The sequence below is a fragment of the Thunnus maccoyii genome, chromosome 24 (assembly GCF_910596095.1).
Source record: "Thunnus maccoyii chromosome 24, fThuMac1.1, whole genome shotgun sequence".
Taxonomy (NCBI): Eukaryota; Metazoa; Chordata; class Actinopteri; order Scombriformes; family Scombridae; genus Thunnus; species Thunnus maccoyii.
The window spans coordinates 17149928-17172223 of record NC_056556.1 but is presented as its reverse complement, the minus strand read 5'-3'; the positions used below and the strand labels follow the sequence as shown (position 1 = coordinate 17172223).

The 22296-nt window shown below is 39.6% G+C and overlaps 2 protein-coding genes and 1 non-coding gene across 7 annotated transcripts in view; 1 reads left to right on the top strand and 2 right to left on the bottom strand.

Annotated features, from left to right (window-relative positions):
- The window catches only part of LOC121892172 (cilia- and flagella-associated protein 47-like), a 69666-nt gene extending 53373 nt beyond the window's left edge, over positions 1–16293 (bottom strand). For 4 of the 5 annotated variants that reach the window (XM_042405046.1, XM_042405048.1, XM_042405047.1 and 1 more), the window contains exons 1-20: positions 15946–16292; positions 15181–15338; positions 14938–15053; positions 14469–14607; positions 13952–14036; positions 13662–13802; positions 13366–13535; positions 12882–12988; positions 12434–12663; positions 12124–12334; positions 11633–11861; positions 11331–11483; positions 10298–10451; positions 9569–9665; positions 9085–9301; positions 8741–8985; positions 8402–8532; positions 6037–6159; positions 5809–5940; positions 5202–5279 (exon numbers count right to left, since the gene is read on the bottom strand). In XM_042405046.1, coding sequence (XP_042260980.1) covers positions 5202–5279; positions 5809–5940; positions 6037–6159; positions 8402–8532; positions 8741–8985; positions 9085–9301; positions 9569–9665; positions 10298–10451; positions 11331–11483; positions 11633–11861; positions 12124–12334; positions 12434–12663; positions 12882–12988; positions 13366–13535; positions 13662–13802; positions 13952–14036; positions 14469–14607; positions 14938–15053; positions 15181–15338; positions 15946–16089 — 3060 coding nt within the window. In that variant the 5' untranslated portion in view covers positions 16090–16292. Of the gene's footprint in view, positions 1–5201; positions 5280–5808; positions 5941–6036; positions 6160–8401; positions 8533–8740; positions 8986–9084; positions 9302–9568; positions 9666–10297; positions 10452–11330; positions 11484–11632; positions 11862–12123; positions 12335–12433; positions 12664–12881; positions 12989–13365; positions 13536–13661; positions 13803–13951; positions 14037–14468; positions 14608–14937; positions 15054–15180; positions 15339–15945 lie in introns of all 5 variants that reach the window. The other variant, XM_042405050.1, reaches the window with a different exon arrangement.
- On the top strand, positions 13050–13121 carry trnad-guc. Its single transcript has one exon. It is a non-coding gene; the product is annotated as a tRNA-Asp (tRNA).
- Positions 16294–16748: 455 nt separating the features above from the next.
- On the bottom strand, positions 16749–21487 carry nufip1 (nuclear FMR1 interacting protein 1). The gene is made up of 10 exons (XM_042405187.1): positions 21049–21487; positions 20429–20514; positions 20216–20320; positions 20065–20127; positions 19903–19979; positions 19719–19811; positions 19396–19577; positions 19021–19161; positions 17668–17939; positions 16749–17512 (listed from the first exon to the last, which is right to left on the bottom strand). Exons 1-10 carry the CDS (start codon positions 21302–21304, stop codon positions 17003–17005), a joined length of 1785 nt encoding a protein of 594 aa, XP_042261121.1. The 5' UTR covers positions 21305–21487; the 3' UTR covers positions 16749–17002.
- Between the last annotated feature and the right edge of the window lie 809 nt (positions 21488–22296).

Here is a 22296-nt window from a genome sequence, read left to right as displayed (position 1 = left end):
CCATGCAGTTTGCGGCAAAAAACATGCATTTTTTTGCATGCAGTATAAATGTGTTATTTTCACCTATTCTAAAAATGGTGTATTTGAATATCTCTGCTTACTGGAGTCCCTAAACAGTCTTGGAATTGCATAAATTTGGTATCAGTGGAAAGCTGAGACTCTTGTGGATTCAATGAGCCCAATTGTATTCATGTGTGATGATGTTTCTACCATTTGCTTTGATTAAAGGGTTACATCATCATTAAAGTAAATCCTTTTTAATACAGAGGTGTTGTTTTCGTCACCATATAAATCGTTGTTCTCTGCAGATGGGGGCCCATTGAATATATCAGGTGCGCTTTATATTTTTTCGCCCCTGCCCCCTCCACTGGTCTTATGACTTTCCAAATATTTAACATTTACCTGCTTTATCTTTTGATTTTGATTTAGGACTGTGTACTAGCATTCCAAGAGAAATTATATGGATAAATAGGTATAATGCCTGTATTGAATGTGATTTATTAATGTATGAAAAGACTATTAATTGGAAGAGTATGGCGCAATATTTAATTTTGTACAGTAACAATCACCAACTATTACAGTATAAAATGTTTCATAAATATTAATTATAAATTTGGAGATGCTGAGAGTTGATGATTCCAAGTTTAATATTTGTGATCAAAAATACATTTGAACTTACACTACATACATGTTTTTTTTAAATGTGCCCCTATGTTCATTATATTTGGTGTTAAATAGCCAACACTTAATTATCAGATGTTATAGGTTTCTAAAGCCATGTCTACCAAGCATTGTCAGGCCTGGATTTAAGTCATTTTTAGGGCAAGGCCACTATGGCCTTTGATAAATACAAATTTATTGGGGCATTGCGGCCAAAATGTAGGGCACCAAGGCCAAAACCAATGGTACAATAACAATAAGTGATAATTACATTGTATAAAGACAAAACAGCATACGATCAATTAGGAGTCAGTGTATTGAAAAACAGTACTGAGTTTATTAAAACTGTAGACTAAATGTTTGACTTTTCACAAAATGCTGTCTGATTGTTTTTTTTTTTTTTAAATGTGAACAATTCATTATATTAATTGTTACTGTTATAATTTAATGATAAAAAGTCTATAAATGGGCTAAAGGCCTAAACGCACTGGAAGCAATAATTGACACACGTCATCTGACGCGCGTCAATTATTACGTCAATTAGATGTCAATTGGATGTAATGAATGAATGAAGAGGAGAAATGCAGAGGAGGAAAATTAAACTGAAACTAAGAGCGTCTGTGTCCACAATAAATCATTTGTTGACTGTTTGATGGTTATTTATTTGTGCGTTAAAACGTGACTGCCGTGAAATAATCAGAATATAACGTTTTACTTCTTTCATTCAGAGGTTTTGTTCTCACTACCGCTTGCTCTCCTTGCTCGACCACCGCCGCGCTGTCTCTCTCTCTCGCTCGCTGGTGCTCAGCTGACTTGCCCTATTTCTCTCTTTTTCGGCTGCAGAGAAAACAGTTTTGGTTGCTGGGTCCTCATTAGACGCTCCAAAAATTGAAACAAGGTCGGAGTGGGCGCATCAAGGCAGTTTGACGCGTGTCATGACGCTTCTAGTGCGTGTTCGGCCATTAAAAACAATAGGTGTACTTCAAAACGCACGTGTCAGATGCTTCCAGTGCGTTTAGGCCTTGAGGGTGATAAAAATTAATCTGAACAAGTTTCAACACTTGTGCAACTATTAGCATTTGAGTCTGAGATCATAGGTGCAGTCACAAAAATGACTTAAAACACTTTTTTACACATTAAACATTAAACACACTGATGAGAAACTCACTCCTTAATCTGTAAACATAACAAAAGAAGGTCCTTTTTTTCTGGCTTGACTGCAACTGAGAAAGTTCATACTGAAAGATGGAAAATCAGAAATGCTGATTGCATCTATAAATGCTGATACACAGCTGCTGATTTATTTAAATCCTACATATATATGTAAAATGTATAGAGATAAAAATGTGGACTGTTTATGTATAGATAGTCAAGTTTCTTTGAATTATAAAGGGGCAAGTTGGAACCATGTGGATGGATGAATTGTATGCTTTTTACCCCATTTCTTTCTTTTCTTCACCTTTCCTCTATTTTTTCCTTCTTAAGTATATTTTCTTCTCATCTTGCATTTACAATACATATGTCGATCCATTGAATAAATTCACGATTTTCATTCTGTGTGAAAGGTGTGAAACTCTAATAAAAAGTTGGTTACAAAAAAGAATACTTGAGGTGGCAAACACTATCAAAAACAGTACTCCACAGACCTAGCATTGCACTCCCATAACACTTGGACTTATGGGCAGGTTAAAAAAAATCAAATATATGCAGCAGAACCAGACTTCATTTGTCATGATAACACCAGCTAAGCATCATGTGTCTGCTGGCAACTTTAATTAACAATATTAAATTTACTTGGGTTTTTAAGCAAAGTGGGGCAAGTGGGGAGTGATAGAGGTCAAGTACTACTAGTGCATGAGTCATAAATACCTGGCAAAATCATGTCAAAGGATTTTACACAGAATAAGCCAAGGTCAAACAAAAAAAGAAAATCTGTGCAAATAATCAAAGCTAGAACTCAGAGGAACACAGACATCAACATCTCTGTGACAGCCCTAATAACAACAATTACAGTTTATTTTGTGACCAACACAAAGCGGGTATTTGGAGCTAAATGCTTGTCTGCAAGGCCAGTGAACAAAGACACACAGCATGATGCACAAAACCAGGATTCCTTGGCTATGGAATAAATCATGTGGGAAGATGTTTTGCAGCACAGTGTGTGCGTGTAGGATTTCCACATCCTTCATATATCAAAGAAATGCACATTTTCCCTCTTAAAGAAAGAGTTAAATGAACCACCTACACACAGTTTAGGATTTATATGATAGCTTTACAGGGAAAACCAATGCTTTTCTTGGATTAGAGTACGGCCTGACTTCTTGTTGGATTGTTGATATTTATATTTTGTTACATTTCTCCTTCTGAATAAACTGACTTTCACAATCAATGTTTATGCCATATGTAAGAAAGCCAGCCAGAGACTATTTCTTATTAGAAAATGAATACATTTTGGAGTCAGTCATAATGAAGTGTCTGTCAGCCTGATAGACAGCATCTCTGTTTTTAACATTTCAGTCTGGTATGGAAACCTGACTGTGAATTGTAGCTTATCAACAAAAATGATTAGATTCTCTGTATAGTACTGCTGTATTGTTAATGACACTGAATATCCCCTCTGAACTCTGAATTTGAGTTAATGCCTTCTGGACAATGCTATAGAACACCTCTGGTAAACAAAAATAACTGCCTTTATGGCAGCCCTGCCCTGCCCTTTTTTTGAAGTCTGCAACCCGGGTGTTATTTTTGACTCCAACCTTCAATTTGAGCTGCATTTAAATCCATCACCAAGTCTGAATATCTTCAGACTCTGGTCATCACATAGCAGGGACCCTCATCCATTCATTTGTCACACCTCGCCTGGATTATTATATTGAATCAAAACTGGGCTGCCCAATGAAACTCTGGACAGACTCCAACATGTCCAAAACTCTGCTGCCAGGGTTTGTGAGTGTGAGAATCCTACAGCATGTTCACTGGCTCACAGTGAAGTTCTGTGTGGCATTTAAAATTCTCCTCATCACATAGTGTCTTCACAACTTTGCTCCTACAATAAATACAACTCTGATTAACCCCCAAAGCAAGAGTTACAAATGTAACTGAGGTTATATGAATTCTGGATGACCGCCAGAGATGGTATGACATACCTGGATATGCAACGCGCACACACACAGGAGCTCAAGTCAACAAAGTCACAAATGTGCTCTGGGTGACGCAAGCAGCATGATAAAGGGGCCTGGCACCCAGCAATGGTGTCTGACATCTTCTTGTCAAGATTCCAAGTGACAATGAACTCTGGCAGTCTTCCAGAATTCACAGAACATTAGTTACATTTGTAACTCTCATGACCCATACCAATAATGTCACGAGAAATCTCTAATCACTGAGCCTCAGTTGCAGACTGAAGGAGCAAACAAGACCACTGTTGTCACAGGATGGAGGGCGAAGACGTTAACTCTGTGGAAACGGGAATACTCCTGGTTGAATGACATTTCACCAGGGGGACATGGAGACCGCTGAGCCTGTATGCTTGAGATATGGTATCAACAACCCAGTTTGAGAGCCTATGCTTAGATAGAGCACAACCCTTCCTGCGGGGTTCTTCCTGCATAGAGCAATTTTTGGTGCCTCCAAAAGAGGTTTTAGCGAGCGCCAAAGGAAAATCATCAGTGCCAAAATGGTAAGTGGTATGGTTCTTTACTGAGAATAAAAATAGCAATTCAAATACTCTTTGAATGTGTTAAATAGCAATTTATCAAACAGTTGTTGAACAAGCAGAACATGAACATAAATATGGATAATACTGGAATAATAATACTGGATAAGTCAGCTAAGCTGCATTGTTGTGGCTGGGCCTGAATGCTCCGCTGTGAAGCTCTCTGAATAACTTAAGATCCAGATGTCTGATGACTAAAATCCTTCATACGGTTAAAAGATATAGTTAAAATGACCAAGATCTAAAAAGTTTATCATAAAAATGTGGCTTAAAACTGAATAAAAGTCAATTTATGACAGTTTCTGACTGACAACCACAACGCCAATGTATTATCTTGTAATGTGTATAATCTTTTGTGGACGCCATTGTGGTGGACAACCACAACGCTGACACATGCATCTCGTGCGTGTATACTCTTTGGTGTAGGGGGTATGACGCCATTGACAGGCAACCAAATGAAATGGACCATTACCTTGATTAAAATTATGGATTTCTCTGGGTTTGAGAATTGTTGGCAATATTTGGGATAATGTAAGTATACGACTCAACAAAACATATAACATAGGTCTAGTTGTTTTTAGACATTTTAATGCGGAATAGTTACATATTATAGCTTTAAATGGCTTCATGCTAGGAACTGTTATGCAATTTATTTTTATATAACCTTTTTATATATTTTATTGCAGTGATTGGCCACTGCTTTATATAAATTGATACAGAAAAAGCAGTGTGCAAAAACAAAATGTAAACACACACACACACACACACACACACACACACACACACACACACACACACACACACACACACACACACACAGACTTACCACACTGATGTCTACATTTGGAGGCTCTACCGATCCGCCTACTCTGAGCTCAATGGACTTCATGTTCCTCAGAGCTATCTGTAACACAGACATACATGCTTAGCATATATCCCTTCCTCTCTTCAGCCCTCCTTCTCTTTTTCTTTCTTTGTTTTGTTCTAGATGAATGTCCTTATTTGGAACACTTCATATTTTATTGATGTCTTTTGGAGAGCATTTCACTGAATAGATGTTCATATTTGGTTTTTCTTATGGTATAAAAAAGGCCAACAAAGGCCAGCAAAGTTGGCAATTTATTTAAGTAGGAGAGAAAAAATGAATAGAGGACAGAGGTGTGATTTTTTATTAGTTTTTAAGAGTCTAAGTAGAGCATGAGTACTGTTAGAATAAAAATATTATGTTTAAATGGAGGATTTGGATGCTTTTCAAAATAAGTGAGATTATGAAGGCATACTTTTTCCTTTAAAGGACTTGGAAATCACTTTTGCTGTGTTGCTTGAATTTAACTTAATGTATTTATTTTTGGTTTTGTATTGTAGTCTGTGATTGTCTTTGTTGTAGAATAATTTGTATCTGAATAAATGATTGTTTAAAAACTCTCTCTCACCTTGACTCTGGTGTCAAACTTGATGACAGAGTCGGGGTTGAAGTGGATCTTGACCACAGCCTGCCCCCCGCTGGGCACCACACCATCAGATGGACTCACCACCATTCCTGGCAGCGGACAGACATCTAGTACCTGCCTCATACAAACAAAGAAATAGAGAGACTGGCTATTTTGCTGGTTTGATGTGTACAAGTATCTGTGCAAAAACAAAGCTGTGTGTGTGGGCACCTGATAGTAGGCATGGTTCAGTCCAGTGTTGTGTAAGACTGCAGTCCTGACAGAGGGCATGTTGAGAGGCACTGATCCAAATATCACTTGTTTCTCTGCCAGCTGTACACTGGTGGATCCGACCTGAGAAGGCAGCGGAAAGAGACAAGACAGAGACATTACAATTAAGGAAAATTCTGCCCTTGGACACAATGTCCCTCATGCAACAACCAATTAAGTAGTCTGTACAAGTGCATTAAGACAACTTGTGGTAGAAATTTCTCTTACATGTACAAAAGTACATCAGTAGTCTGTACATTGTGTACAGACAGTTTTCCTCCATATGAGGAAAAACACGTTTGACTCAGGAATTTAATTGATATTAGTGCCAAGACGCTATTGCATCATCGGAATAACAATAGGGAGGCACATGACCCATACTAGGTTGCTGCTTCAAGTTTGATCCTAAATCCTAAATTGCTTGAGTAAACCAAAATGATATTGTATCATATAAAATTATATGAATATTCTGTTCACCATAACATCATTCATCATCCATATCTTGGCATGGCAATATATACAATTCAGTTGTTGTTAGGAAAACTCTTTCTCTCTCTCACTCTGACAGCTGTCTCATGCAAGTCTCTGTCCAGGAGATCATCCTCTGCTGCACCCAGTGTAACATCACCTGCTGTATAATATTCTCTTGTCAATCTCCATAACATATCCCCTTGACTGTCTCCAATCTAAGTAAAGGTCTACATTGTTTTAGCAAGATGTTTTTTCGCATCTAACTTCCAGTCAAACCATTCCCACTTGCTCTGATGACATGTCATCGGCAGATGTATGAATATTTTCTGGCTGTTTTGGGTCCCCTAACAGCAGTACTGACACTGCTACACTTGTTTTTATCTCCTGATTTCCTACAGTGAAACTTTAAGCTTTACGGTGTGAGATTCTTCTTTTCACTCTTGGGTGACATTTTTGTGAATAAAAACTGCCCACAAATGAAGCGGAACAAATAGCCTTGCATAGCAATTTGAAAGCATCAATTATGCTAATGATCAAATCTCACAAATGCTCACCTACATATAAAGAGGTGGTATTTAGCAAGTTGAAACAAGCGGTTTATGAAAGGTTTGTGAAGTTAAGAGAGGTTGGTGAATCCAACTTGGAACACTTCACACTGTTCTGTAGTATTGCAATCCACATTTGTAATGTACCCACTCTCCCTTAACCAGCCTTGTTTAATTGTACAATAGTTACTGATTTCCCACATTTTACAAAATTATTTTTGACATCCCCAGAGCACATGTACTTGGAGCATGTGTACAACTCAGAAAAGAAAGCAACAGTAAGATGATAATAATAGAACAAGTAAGAATAAGAGTTTTTTCATGACAGTCACAAGCCTTACTTAAAACACAACACTTGTTGTTGCTGAATTGTATTCTGGTCTACTGTGTCTACTGTCAGAGGAAAAATCAATATCAGCCTTTTTGATGGATTTGGTCTCATATGATTGTTGAACACTGGTTAAAAAAAAACAAAAAAACAATTAGTCTACAAAGAGGCCCTTTCTATTTGATTTGACTTATTTTATTTAATTTGTCAGCAATGTTTTAAATAGTTGAGATTAAGAATAGATCTGTTGTCCAGCATATATATATATACATATATACACACACACATTAGCCACTTATCCAAGAATGTAAGAAAATTACGGTACAGCGTTAAATATGAAAATGGACCCAAAAATGCAAGACAGGACCTCTGGTGGCGCCATGCTGGTAGCAACAGCTTAAAAAACAAGCATGCTCAAAATCTGATTTAACTAGCTTCATACTACAGCAAAAAAGCAGAAAATATAGCAGTAAGTCCCCATAACTAAACATGCCCGACATGAACTGACATCATGTATCCACTCTCCCCCACCCAAGCCGTGACCCAATCCTGACTGCACAACCAATGATTTAGGAATTTAGGAATGATGTATCGCCTCAATAAACACTGAACTGACCAAGGAATGAACTTACTTTTGAACTAGACTTGAATTATTGACACACTTACTTTTTTATCTTAAACTGCATTTATGTTTGTCTAACTTTATGAAAATGTGATTCACCATTTTTAAAGTTAATTTGTCATGTAATTATGTAAGCACTGTTGACAAGACTGAATCATGACCTGAAAGCATTTGACTTCTCTAAATTGAAATTAAAGGCAGATAGTGACAGAAGTCGCTGGAAAAAAGTTTCTCTAAATTGAGTGACTGGCATGCAGTTGTTATAGATATTGGGTGGAGTGTCACTATGTCATTCAAAGCCTGCAAATAGTAAATAGGAGTAGATCATACAAAATAACTTTCCCAATTCTAGGCACAGACCTTTGCAACACAGTGCAGGCGTTGTGTGTTGCCCTCGAGGACACAGAGGTCAAAGTCTCCTTCTGGAGGGGAGGTGAAGGAGGGGTGCCACACTACCTCACAGTCCAATTCACTGTATGGCTCCACTGTACCTGGGGGAGAAGGGGTCAGATCTGTTGTATCAGCTCTGACTCAAACAGGCAATTCAACTAGGTAAAATACTGAATCACAATAGAGCTCCTTCAAGACAAACACAACAGATATGGAAAAGATGCAAGTGTTCTTGATGTTAACATTTTGAAAATGCAGACCCAGCTGTTCACATTGAGAGACAGTAAAACTGAGCTGCACTTGCGGTACCTTTAGCTGGTCGAATAGAGAACAGGATACCACTCTCTGTGACTAGTGGTTCCCATGTGAATTCAGCTGGGTGGTTACGCTGGTTTCGAAGAGTAACTGAGCTCCTATATCCTGATGCGGCAAGCAGGGTGGAGGTGGGGCGGAGCACCAGCTGGGTGATGGAGAGTTCCAGAGCAACAGGGACAACCTGGGCCTGGACCAGTATCTGACCAGGGTGCTTCTGGTTCACAGAGTAGGACACAGGTCTGGAGAAAAGAAGTATAATTATAGTGCATTTGAACCACACACATGGATTTCATCTGATTTATGTGATTAATGTTTGTTGAGCTGCTTCTTCCGCCAACCTGTAGAAGTGACCCAGCTTGTTGCCTTGAAACGTCAGGGGTAGGGTGTTGTGGGAGTAGGGTGGCAGGACATGGGAGAGGGGTGAGGAGCCCTGCAGCTCAGGGCAGTCCACTTCAAACTGCACCCAGATGAACACTGACAGATGATTAATCACCTCCAGCTTCTCAACACACACTGACTGCACACACACCTCGCCGAAGTCCACTGACAATGGGCCTGATGAGGAGAGAGAGTGATATTTACCTGGCCTTTAAATATTAAATAAATTCCACTGTAACTATTGTGTAGGAACTTGTTAACTCTTTGATAACGTGATCTTAAAAAAATCACTGGTTAAATTCCTTTTAGAGAGGATCTGAGCAAAAAGAACACACAGAAATACACTACTACTTGTTATACATTGAGTTTTGCTTTATCTCACAGTTTGTACTGAAGATATTATTAGAAACAGTGACTTTAGCACTGATGAATTTAAACTCAAACCTATGATAATTTCGTTGAGCTCCTGAGCTGTCAGAGTCCGGTTGCAGTCTGCCACCTCCTGGCTGGTAGAGGGAACTGCATTCATTACCTCTGAGACCTGGTGAGAATTCAAGAGATAGAGAAACTCCCTTGAATTTGGCTCTGAAATATCATTTATATGATGGTAAACTGGTCTGTGACCACCTTTCTGTTCCCCTGACACTGCTGGGCGATGGATATCATTTCTTGGAGTTGGCTGAATTCAGTTACTGGGGGACAGCTACGAGTTGCACCAACTGTGTGCAAGTCCAAACGTAGCCTATTTGAATATAACTAACTATAACTATAATCTAACTTAGGTCGGAGTTTACGTGTTACTAACATTTTAAGGGTTGCACCAGCTGAAATAGTTACAACGTAAGCATAAGTTATAACTTAAATCTTACACCTAGCCCTTAGTATGTGTAAAGTCCTCCATAAAATTTTGAGTGGTTTCATGTCACTGTTGGTTTTTTTTTCACTAGCTGTAGACCAAGGTTGTAAGTTAGTTAACACCTACTCATAATGCTTTGTCCTAGTAAACTCACCTTTTTGTTGCTGTATAATGATTAATGTTAGATTTCTTTGGCCGTGTAGCAGTTTAACGTCTAACGTCTTCTCTATTGCGTATCAAAGTTTTCAAAGACAATTGGTTAGTTTCAATGTATCATTTAGTGTGGACTTTATGCCCTAACTTAAGAGAGAACTTACGCACAGCTTGTGCAACAGGCTGCAGTTGCTGTAGTTTGGCCTCCTCTCTGAGATCTTACTGGTCTCTACGTCGGCAATGTGGTGCTTCGGGGGGACAAGCCCTTGAGAAGGAACAATCCCAATATCCACATCGTCCTCCACGTTTTCTTGCTGTCTAGTATCCAAAAATAACAAAGATTCATTGTTAAGGGCAAACATCAAACACGTAAGGCAAGGCAAGGCAAGTTTATCTGTATAGCACATTTCAACAACAAGGCAATTCAAAGTGCTTTACATAGCGCATAAAAGGCATCAACACAGGATATAAAAGCAACACAAGCAAAAAGACATTTAAATACAATTAAAAAGTGTTAAATTTGGAAATAAAAAGAAGCTAAAAAGGAATAAGACAGATAAAACAAGAGAATAAAAGTTATGGTGCAGTATAAAATATTAACCCTCAAATTTGATTTGATAAAAGGCAGCAGCAAACAGAAAAGTCTTCAGCTGTGATTTAAAAGAACTGAGAGTTGCAGCAGATCTGAAGTTTTCTGGGAGTTTGTTCCAGATATGTGGAGCATAAAAACTGAACACTGCACCTTCATGTTTAGTTTTTACTCTGGGGACAGAAAGCAGACCTGTCCCAGACAACCTGAGAGGTCTAGATGGATCATAATGTAGCAGCAGATCAGAAATGTAATTTGGCCCTAAACCATTAAGTGCTTTATAAACCAACAGCAGTATTTTAAAATCAATTCTTTGACAGACAGGAAGCCAGTGTAAAGATCTCAGAACTTGGAGTTATATGATCCACTTTCTTGGTCTTAGTGTACACCAAACGTATACCAAACATCTTATTTTGAACCAGCATCTAGCAGTCAGCAAATGTTCGAGTCTAATGTTAGTCATAACTTTTGCTTAGAACTATAAACTGAATTGTTTTGCTGTAACCTAAGTATTTCTCACTTGTGGCCACCTGATGCTTTTACTGTAAGATAAAAAAGCTAAACATGGTCTTTAGGTCAGCAGTCACAATATTCATATGAAAGCCTACCTCTCCTTGATCCTCTGCAGGCGTGTTTGTCTGAGCTGCTTGATGAAGTCAGCGTAAACCTGTCGATGTCTCTGTCTCTGCTCCTCCTCCTCCTCAGTTAAAGCATAGTTGGTGTCCACATAGCGATACCGGTGTACACCAGTAAAGATGGTCCTGTGTAGGATAAAGACAGGAATGTTGAGGACACACTGAACCTCTTATAGTTTGAGGACTTTTAGGGACTTGTTTTTGAATAGAACATTTCACTTGACAAATTGGCTGCAAATCTGCACTGAGCCCATGTTTGTTTCTGTAGCCTCTACCTGTATTGCCTATGTGGAGAGGCTGGCCTGATGCTAGTGGCTCGGTCATTAGGAAAGGCCAGAAACTCTTCTCCCTCTATGTTTCGACTCCTCCCCCTGCGATGTATGTGGAGTTGTGTCTTGTCAGCGCTGAGGACAGCGGCACGTGCCATTCCACGGCAGCAAGCCAGCTCACTGGACCTAATGTGAGGCTGTAATCCAGTTGGATTGGTCACTGCTGGAGTGATGCCTATAAAGCAGTCAATCAGAGCAGAACAGGTACATACTGTACATCAAAATCATTTCATCATACCTAACCAGCATGTCTGCCATCTAAATAATTAGAGAAATTTAAAGTCTGAGATTTTTGATTTTTGTATTTCACCATGTCAACAGTTTTTAATATGGTACAGAATAACATTTTTTTACATTTCTCTAACCTGCCTAGCCACTCTACTCACATTTTACAGCTGTTTTTCATTTAAAACAAGTGCTACTTATTAAATATTCACCAGGATTTAGTTTTGGCACAGGGTGTGTAGTCTCACTGCGGCAGACAGCAGACAGGTGTAGAGTGATGGTGTGGAAGCTGCGAAGTTCAAGCCCAGTAACATTCTCAGTGGTGTTGTCATCCCTCTGGCAAACAACATAACCTAAGACATCTAGCACCTGACGCACTTGGAAGCTCCCTTGCTGCCGTGCAGTGAAAGACAAAACTACATCCTGGGGAATGCACAGGGAGACAAAGAGAAAAAAACATTCCCACATTTGCTGCTTTTCTTGTATTTAAAAATCAATAACTGGATCAATTTCCATTCTTACCTGGCACTGGCCAGGGGCTATGGTGCCCGTGGAGGGCTCTGTGGTGAAATTCGCTAACTTGCGGAAGTGGAAGTTGACAGGAAGCTGAGGGCAGAAGTTCTGCAGCACACACAGTAGATCCACACGTTGGCCTGTCACACAGGTGAGGAAATCGAATCTTTGAGAGGGACTGGGCACCAGAGACACAGGCAGACCAGAGCCAGTCACCGCCAGCTCCACACTGCTCTTACCTAAAGTGAGACAAACAAAAAAATGGTCTTAATCAAAATACCTATGTCGTCTAAACTTTAATTAAATTCTCAATTAATTAAGTATTCAACTATTAATCAGTTATATAAAGAATTATGTAATTAGTGATATAAGTTATTTGAACCAAATTACTGGCTCAGAGCAGTCCTCTGAGAACTTCTGTATTATGCAATGCAACATGAGTGTGTGTTGTGAGTACCATTATGGTGAGTGAAGCCGTGTTTGCTTCCCACTGATTCAAAGAGCAGGAAAAGACAATAGTCTTGCCGGCTGGCTGGGCAATCACGCTTCTTCCCTTTGCCAGGACTGAAAAAGACAGGATGTTGTTATGTTAAATGGGGAGCATTCCACTTGTGTTACTATAAGCTCCTCGTTAGTATAGTGGTAAGTATCCCCGCCTGTCACGCGGGAGACCGGGGTTCGATTCCCCGACGGGGAGTAATACCTTTTTCTTTTTTTCCCCCTCCGCCCGCTTCCCCTGTAACATTGGCCTTTACATTATTTAAAAAGTACATTATTACAGTGCACTCATTTTAAACTACATTACAACATAGACATTTTATGTTGCATTGATTTTAATATTATTGTTTGAGCCATTGGGTATTTCATACTTTGACATTAAAATTAGGAAAAGTACTTTAATTACTTTCAGACATATTTAGACACAATCACAAACAATCTACCTCTTGCAGATGGGGCTAAAGCGTACTGCCACAATGGTTTTGTCATATGGTCCCAGTCGACCTTGTTTAGGGCCACACACCAGGATCTGAGAGACGTCCTGAGAGGCTGAGCTGCACCTCTCCATGCGCTCCAGCAGGGCGGCGTCTGCGCTCTTCTGGAGGTCTGTTCCCTACACAGCAATCACAGTCGAAGCTCCATTTATTTTATCAGTTCAGCACAACTGGCATCATACCTTACCTTCCAACAGCTGTGCAGATGTTTAGCAGCACCTTCCTTTCCTGAGGACATCACTTACCACCTCAGTCCCAGCAGCAGTATCCTGAAGCATGCAGATCCAGTCGCATGCCCGGGGTGCATTGTTTTTCAGGACCACACTCTTCACGTGGGACGTCCCAAGGTAGACAGGTCCAAACCACAGACAGGACAGTGGAGTTCCCTGTAAAATGGCACAGCAGAAATAAGCACAAGCATCTTTACATGAACTCCCTTTAGAGGGGGAAGGTAATGAAGATGAACATCACTTTCAGTGATCAATTGAGTATTGCAGCAAATACTACATGAATTCCACTTGGACCACTGAATTACCTGCAGGTCAAAGACCTCAAGGCGCTGGTCCACCACCTCAGCCCTGATACTGAGAACTACAGCAGTGCAATTCTGGAGTGTCACACTGGGACAGAGGCAAGGTGAAATTAAGTTAGAGGTGAAATGCACAAATTGGTACTTGAAACGATTACTTAAATGTTTTTTATCAAGTTGTACATTTTCTAGTGCTAAGAGCTATGTCTGCTCTCAGCACTGATGAGAAAATATAATGAGCTAATTTTGTGAGCTTCTATCAAAAATATTACAACATATGTTTTATAGAAAAGGGCATATAGTCTTTGGTGTCCTATCCTTTCAAATAGTGTTGTATTAGACTGGTGTTATTAACTCTAATGTAAAGCACACATGTGGTCACCATGTGGGTCAAAAACTGTTAAAACTGCAATGTGTTGTGCATTTCTTACACAGTGTACTTTGCCAAGTCCATTAAAAAATGTGTTACATGGAGATCTCACAGTAATCCCCCACCAAATTATAGGTGTGAAGGCGCCCTTACCGAGCCGTCTCTTCAATCTGTCTGGATCTGTCTGTGCGCAGTTCAATTTTCAGCCACTGAGTGTTGCCAGCTGCTATGACTCCATTGAGGGGTGAGAGTCTGACTGAAGGGTCTCCATTATACTGCACCTGGAACACACCTGCAATGCATACACACACATCCCACGAATACATGCGTTATCTCACAGACTGAATTTACAAAATAGTCCTTAATGGTTAATGAGACCATGAATGTATTGCGTATCATCTACATAAGTATCAATGTTTTCCATCCCACAACTGTGTCTGTCTCTTATTTAATTTTTGTTCATTTTAACAGAAGGATTTTTCCCATTATGAAATCCATTGAGTAATTAATTATTTTGAATAAGTAAAAGAAGTGAATGGCATTGCCAGGATTAAAAATGAATGGGTCATTACTACATGCTAGTTACAGTATTGCCAGGCCAAGACGGACAAGCTTGATTTACCTGGTGCTAATCCCAGATTGATTATAGGATGATATCTGCTGATCACTTGACTGCTGGCGGCAACACAGCCAAAGTCTAGTTCTGAGTCCATTAGTAGGAAACCAGTCTTGGGAAACCTAGAGGAGCATATACAGTAAGACAGAGAGATAACCTTTCAAAACACCCAGATACTTTTGTGTAACTGACTGAGTGTTTGGTCCTAAATCATTAACATGCTGTATATCATATGCATAGATTGCTTACACCAGCAGTGGGATTTTGATGGTTTCCACAGCATCTATATGAATCAGAAGACAGTCTGTGACCTCCTCTTCCTCCTCTGGAGTGAACGCCAGCACGCCACTTACAGACAGACCAGGAGCCACCACCATGGCTGGGCTGGTAACTTTGAACTTGAACAACTGCAGGAAAAAGGAGAAGAAAAGAAGAAAGAAAAAGGTCAAATCCATAGTATAAGAACTGCTTTGGTAGTACCTTTTGTTTCAAATGGCAGGCATTTAGAGACACACATTTTAAGAGATAGACATATATATCTTACTACCCAAATGCTAATAGTCTCAGATAAGGCACAGAGGGTTAATGGAGGGACAAGATAGAACACATTAAGAATCTCTTGAAACGTGAACGACTATAAAAAAGAGAAAAAGAAATAACAGAGAGAAACCTGGTAAAATAAACTTTATATTTGCACACATTCTTTTTCCCCACATTCTCTATGTTACCATATAAGAAATGCCTAATTACACTGAAATGTAAGAGACAGAGAAGATAGATAGATAGATAGCAGAAGTTATTAAATAGCAATTAACTTAATAGATAACTGAAGATGTTACTGGACGTGGTAGTATTAAACCAACAACGTCCATAATAAGCAAAGGCATTGACGTTAGCTAGCTTAATTGATGATGACTAACCTTGCTAATAAGCACTTTTGTTAAATTCCAACTTCGCCAATGTTGCTAATTTTAATATCGTTAGTTATTAAAAACTCCTTAGAGGTAAGGTTACCTTCAACTTGGGCTTTTCAATTCTTATTTTCTTCGAGGTTTTCCCAATATTCGTTACCGTGACTGTTGTCTTGTAAACCTGCCCGACTTTCACGTCGTTAAACGCGACATACGGTGGGTCCACTCGAACACAACTTCCAGCCATGATATGACTTTAGTTACTTTTTACTTATTTACAGACGTCAAATACCACAAATATATTTTTCAAAGTAGTTTATCGCGGAATTTCGTCAAATTGCTGACTCGCATACCGATAGACAACTTCACCGTTGCTACCCAAATATTGCTAAAGACCAAACGGAGGTTAACAGTTCAGGTGGTTTCTAGGCGACGACTCCCTCCCATGGTTGCGCTCGTTTTATACCCTTGGGCAGTTCAGGTGGACGGAGCTGTTGTTGCATCCGTACAGTAAATCATTGTTTTTTGTTTATTTCATTTAAATGTATTTTTTTAATGGCATGAGTGTCAAGACAAATCATTATTATTTAAAAGGATAGAATGTTTCGTCCAAATGGGACATTTATCAGCTTATCTCCGCGTCTTTGCGACTTTTGCTGTAGTTTTTCCGTTGAATTAAAACATGGCATACAACAAGTTACTACATGGATAGATATCTGATCTTCTGGCTTAATACTTATGAACAGTTTTATGTCGCCACTAAACTGCTGCTCATAATATTTGTGTTAATGCAAATATAATAGATTAAAGAGCTCTAAGTATTCAGCTTCTCACTCAACAACTGCACATTACACGACACAACAAAGCTTTAAAAAGAACTACAAATATGTAACTATCAATATAATTGATGTGATTTATTTTACAAGAAAAAAAACTTTCTTCAGTACATTGTATGTTACAAAAATATGACTGGATATTGTTAATACTAACATCAAAACACATAAAAAATATGAAATTCCTTAAAAAAACAAAAAAAACAAGAAGAATCTCCGTGGACAAGATATTAATATCAATCTGAAAAGTCTCAATTTTATGTTTAAGGTTCAATTTTATGTTTTAGAACAAAATAAGAACATCCATATTAGTGATTTGCTAGCATTTTATATAATAACACCAGGGCTCTCCCATATTTCATCATCATAAATATTAGAGGCAGATGTGGCTGTCAGAACAATGCTGTGGCAGTCTCTAGAAGTTGTTTCTTCAGTATGTGGGGCTGCTGCACTCTGAGCTGAGTCCACAGGAGGATCCTTGGATGCTTCTGAGCAAACACGGTCACTCATTAAACGCTGGTCCTGAAAGTTTTGTGGCAAGCACCGGTCGACTACAGCACCTGTGGCAACAAAAGCTTTACTTGGTACTAAATCTTCCTGATTGCCTTCATGAGATGCAGCACCACCAACCAGAGAGGCAGACTGAGATACAACCCTGACTTCCTCTGATGGCTTTTCCTGCCTTCCTTCATGCTCTATAGTTGTGATAGCTGGCGTAGCCTTGATCCTCTCCTGATTCTGAGGTCTGGTCTCCAGCCCAAAGAAGTTGTTTCGGACAACATAGCGTACACACTGCAGGAGGACATTCCTCTCATGGCGGATATCTGGGGCCAGTAACTAAACAGAGAAGAAGAAAATAGAGAAGCTTGTGATTATTAGAAACTGCTGAAAAAATAAACAGGTATGTTAAAATCTTAACTTTGGATAGTGAAACTTAAAAAAACATTCAAATTCTGAAATGTAAATCCTGTAAATCTCAGCTGGCTTCTTACCATCTCAAGTAGAGTTGGACGACGTTTCTGCGGTGTATCTTGGTGTCCTCCTCTACCTCCTCTTCCTCCCCTGCCTCCTCTTCCACCTCTACCTCTTCTGTTGTTAGGAGTGTGATGGGCAGAGCCAGGCTGGGGGACATTGTAAGTTTCTGCACCACGTGGGGAGGTTTCTGTGCCCCTAAAGGGTCCTCTGTCCTGGGACTTTGGAGGTATCGTGTTTAGTAAAGTCTGGTTTTCTTGCACCAGTTCTTTGGCTCTCTGAATAGGGGTGGCTGAAACACAAGAAAAATAATTATAGAACCACTATGGCAACAAGTTAGGGTATTTTATAAATTGGGAATTATAATACAGCCTTTCTTGGGTGATATGAATCACTTTGTTAATTAATAAGGGTATAAGCATGGTCTTGTTTTTACACACTGTAGAGACTGAATAAGATTTTCCAAACCTTTAAGAAATCCCCCAATGCTGTGATTTATGAAAAATGTTACCAACACACATCACATACAGCTAGACCTACTCCACTTCACAGGGAATTGAAAAATCAGAATTTTTTTTTAAAAAGCTAACAAGGTGACTCAAAAATGTAGCATGAAACAGGTTGTGGTAGTAAATCTACAGATGTCCTGATGGACTGGACAACCATATAAAACCAAGTGCAAAGTGCTTCTCACGCCACAAGACTTTTGTCCCAGAAGAGAGGGTGAACAAACACACAACTGATCTCAGACGAAGCGTACCAACTGCAAGATTAGTCCTAAAGCAAGTGCTTCAGATATTCAATATAAACATGCAAGAAGTTACTGTGGGGTTGTCAGGTGCAGATGTGATGCATTCTGTACGAGAAACACGGACAGTGGTGTATATATCAAATAAAAGAGAGGGTGTGAAAATAGCACGGGTGGGTGAGGGGATGAGAAGGAATTAAACAATCCATAAGAAAGCTTGTGTTGCAGAAAAGAAACAAATGAACTTTTGTTCTATAGAAATCGCAGTGACATCGGAGATTGAGTGAACGTGCCTCACAAATATCTAGAGAGCAACACAGTAAACTGAAAATAAGTAAATGAATAATCAAAAAAAACCCTCTCTCTCTCTCCACTGGTTGCTGTGGCTTGTGTTTATTTTGCACATATTTGATGCACTTTATTATGTCACTCCATCTCCTTTTCATGTCCAATAAAGCTGGTTAAATGACTCCTATCAAATGAATAAAATGCCAGTGCGTGTATGTGTGTCACCACTGCCTGCACATCTGGTTTTAAGCCAAGATGAAAATCATACTCTCTGAACCACCTGGACTTCTGGCACAAATTGTGTTCTGTAGTGGGTTAAGGATGGAAGTGAACTCACCTTCTGGTTCCTCATCGCTTTCACTCTCACTCATGGAGCCATAGTTGGCCACTAGGGAGCCCAGAGCTGAGCTCATCTTTTTAGGGGCCACAACTAGGACATCAGTCCTGGACTCAGCAGCTGCATCCTCTCTGTCAGAATCTGGAAGTACATGAGAAAAGCATCGCCATTTTCATTAGTTGTTTTTCTTTTCTTTTTCTCCCCCTAAAATACAGACAATATAAAACCAGCAGTGGTTTGAATTTGTCCTAGATGTCAGTGTAGCCCAAAATAACGACATGAATATGACAATAAAGGTACAGTGACATATCTTAGGTGATTGTTTGCAGTCTTTTTTGAATTCTGCACACCGTCCCAGTCAGATTAGTCACTTACCGTGGTCACTGCTGGCCAGCGCTGCCAGTGGATCAATGTCCCTGCAGGGCTGGGTGAGGTGTGGAGGTCTCTCTGTAGCACTGCTGTCTGATGGGTACGGGTCTCGTGGATGTCGCCCCTGGAACCCTCTGTGACCCCGCCCACGGCCTCGACCTCGTCCTCGACCTCTGCCTCTCATTCGTCTGTCCATAAAAAATGAATGTTGACATAATTAGCTTAGGGAAGTCCAAAAGAATTGTTTCGACTTGCAACTTGAAACAATACCACAAAGTTACACCGAGTTGCATTATGTTCACACATTTACATCTCATTTGTGAATTTACCCAAATTGAGCAGTCTCTAGAACAGCTCCCATCTCCTCCCGCACCTCCATCACCTTTTTCTTCTTCTCTACATTCTGAAGTGTTGGATAGTTTCTGGAAAGACAAATTAAAGCTTCCGTTGAACAACAGCAGGGATTAATAGCTCAGGACTGTCAGTTTCTACCATCTACTTGTGAATACTGACTTGCGCCTCTCCTCTCTCCATTTTGCAATCTCATCTGGTGTGTCCAGCTTGATTCTTTTTGCTCCTGGCGCATGGTTCTGTAGTCAGGATATAAAACACTGATATTAGCAAAGGAAAATACTGACATGTTTAGAATGTCACAGAGTGAGTTATTTGACTTACATTTTTCCAGTGGATGCTGACTATTTTTTCATGAGCCATGAAGCTGCAGTCAGACACGGAACACTAAGAAAGTGTGAGAAAAATGCATTTAGTCATTAGCATAAGAATGTGAAATAAAGTAAAATTTGCTATATCAAATATATCAAATTACCTTGACATGTTGAGAAACATGTTCATCATATTTCTCCTGGTTTTTGAAGCCTCGGTCACAAGTGTCACAAAAATGGGAATACTCTGGTTCTTTCTTATTTTTCTGCTGTGGGTTAAAGACAGATCAGTTCAGTATACAGCTGTTCTCATTCAGTTGTATGTCCCACCAGCGCATGATCATGACTTGACTGCTGATGTTCTGACAAATAGTTACCTTTTTTCCATGGTTGCCGGGGGGTCCGTAATTCTGCCTCCCACCTCTATGTCCACCTTGATGCCATTCACGACCAAAGTTTTGACCTGAAGACACCACTGAAGTTAGAGTTATGACAGCATCACATACACCAATACCTCAGACTGAATAATATGAGCATGATGGCCAAGTAGGTGCTTTAAGATGCAAGATGCATGATGGCACTATTAGATAAGTCTATCTGCCATTCTACCCTCTTTTCCCCTTAGAGGAACACAATGGAAACAAGCTTTCAGCTTTATTGTGTTTTTATCCTTGATAAGTTAATTGTATGTCAGGACTGAGTGCCTGTAGTCTCGCATTTACCTTTATGGTTGTCAAATAACTTTATCTATCTATTCAGGAAATCATGCAGCCAATAAGACTGACAGAGATAACATTCAAACTATATATTGACATTACTGACACTAACTAAGACTGTCATTTTGTTTACTGGTTAAGTTATATAAATTATAATTATTTCAAGTGGGGACAAAAACATCATACAAAATCAACATATTTTTCTGTCTGTAGATGAAGACAGCAGATAAGTTTTTTTTAGTCCGATCACCATTACTTAATAGACTGTACAGACTACTCACCGTATGGACGTTTAGGTCCATAGTTTCCACGGCCTGACTGGAAACCATACCCTGCCGCTGCCCCGTGGTGCCAGCCCGCTTGGCCGCTGTAGTCCCAGCTGGGCTCGGCGGGCGACTCAGTCCAGCTCCACATGCTGGGGTGGAAGCTGCTTGAGCCGGGCTGCTGCTGCTGCTGCTGCTGCTGCTGGAAGGGCTGGAGGAAGTTTGGAGGAGGACAGCCGAAGTCCGGCGGAGGATAGTGTCCCGGTTCATTCATACTGCACGCTTGACGTCTTTCTTCGCGTCGACAGTGAAATAAATTTGAAGTGTGGCGCACCACGCAGCTCTCACATGTGCATGTTTTGCTGTAGTTTATACACAGCGATCCCGTCACTTCCGCCAGACCAGGAAGCACCTACATCTTCTTCTTCTTTGGTTTTACTGGCGGCCTACAAACCAACGTTAAAAGTGCATGTTGTCACCAAGTGTAAAGAAGTGTGTAACGTCACGACTTTAAACAACAAAACTGCAAGGACATACATATGAGCAAAGCCAACATATTAACGATAGTTATCATAATATAGTTATGATAGTTAAAAGCATAACACGTTAAACTGCAACGAAGTGTTTTCTGGGTTATTTAGAAAAGCATTATTTTTAAAAGCCGACATGTCTTCTTGCTTGGGTTGCCAGGTTGAGCTAAAAGTCCGTGTGAAATGTATTTCCCATTTGTAGAAAGACGTTATAAAATAGTAACAGAAAGCCACATGAAGACGACTATATAGTTTAAAAAATATGTCACTTGGTTTTAAACATATGTTTACTGAATTTAAATCTAATTATAACTTTAAAAACATTGAAGTAATATTTTCTAACTTCAGACAGCCAGAACTTATACAAAGTGGGTTAAAACCAGCACAAATATCATAATTGCTTATATTTACAGATTTACATAGATGGATCAAAGGATTGTTAAAGTGGCATTTGGAGTAACCATTCCTGAATAATAATAAGGGACATAACATTTCAGATTAGATGTCAGTATACACACAGCAGATATGCTGGCAATATTATGGTGGATAGAGGACAATAAACCACACAACTCAGTCATATGCAATGATTCAGCAGCAGCTTTAACAACAATAAGGAAAACCAAATCCAAGTCCGGACTTGATATACTTACAGAGATTTATCAAACATACAGAAGGCAGGGTGTGAGGTAGGTTTTATTTGGGTACCAGCTCACATGGTTGTGGAGGGAAACGAGGA

What these genes read in the sequence shown, in the direction of transcription:
- nufip1 (XM_042405187.1), bottom strand. Translation starts at nt 21,304, where the DNA reads ATGAATGAACCGGGACACTATCCTCCGCCGGACTTCGGCTGTCCTCCT. An exon ending in TGGACCTAAACGTCCATACG is followed by an intron (nt 20,515 to 21,048) that starts GTGAGTAGTCTG and finishes TGGTGTCTTCAG; the next exon opens with GTCAAAACTTTGGTCGTGAA. An exon ending in ATGTTTCTCAACATGTCAAG is followed by an intron (nt 20,128 to 20,215) that starts GTAATTTGATAT and finishes ACACTTTCTTAG; the next exon opens with TGTTCCGTGTCTGACTGCAG.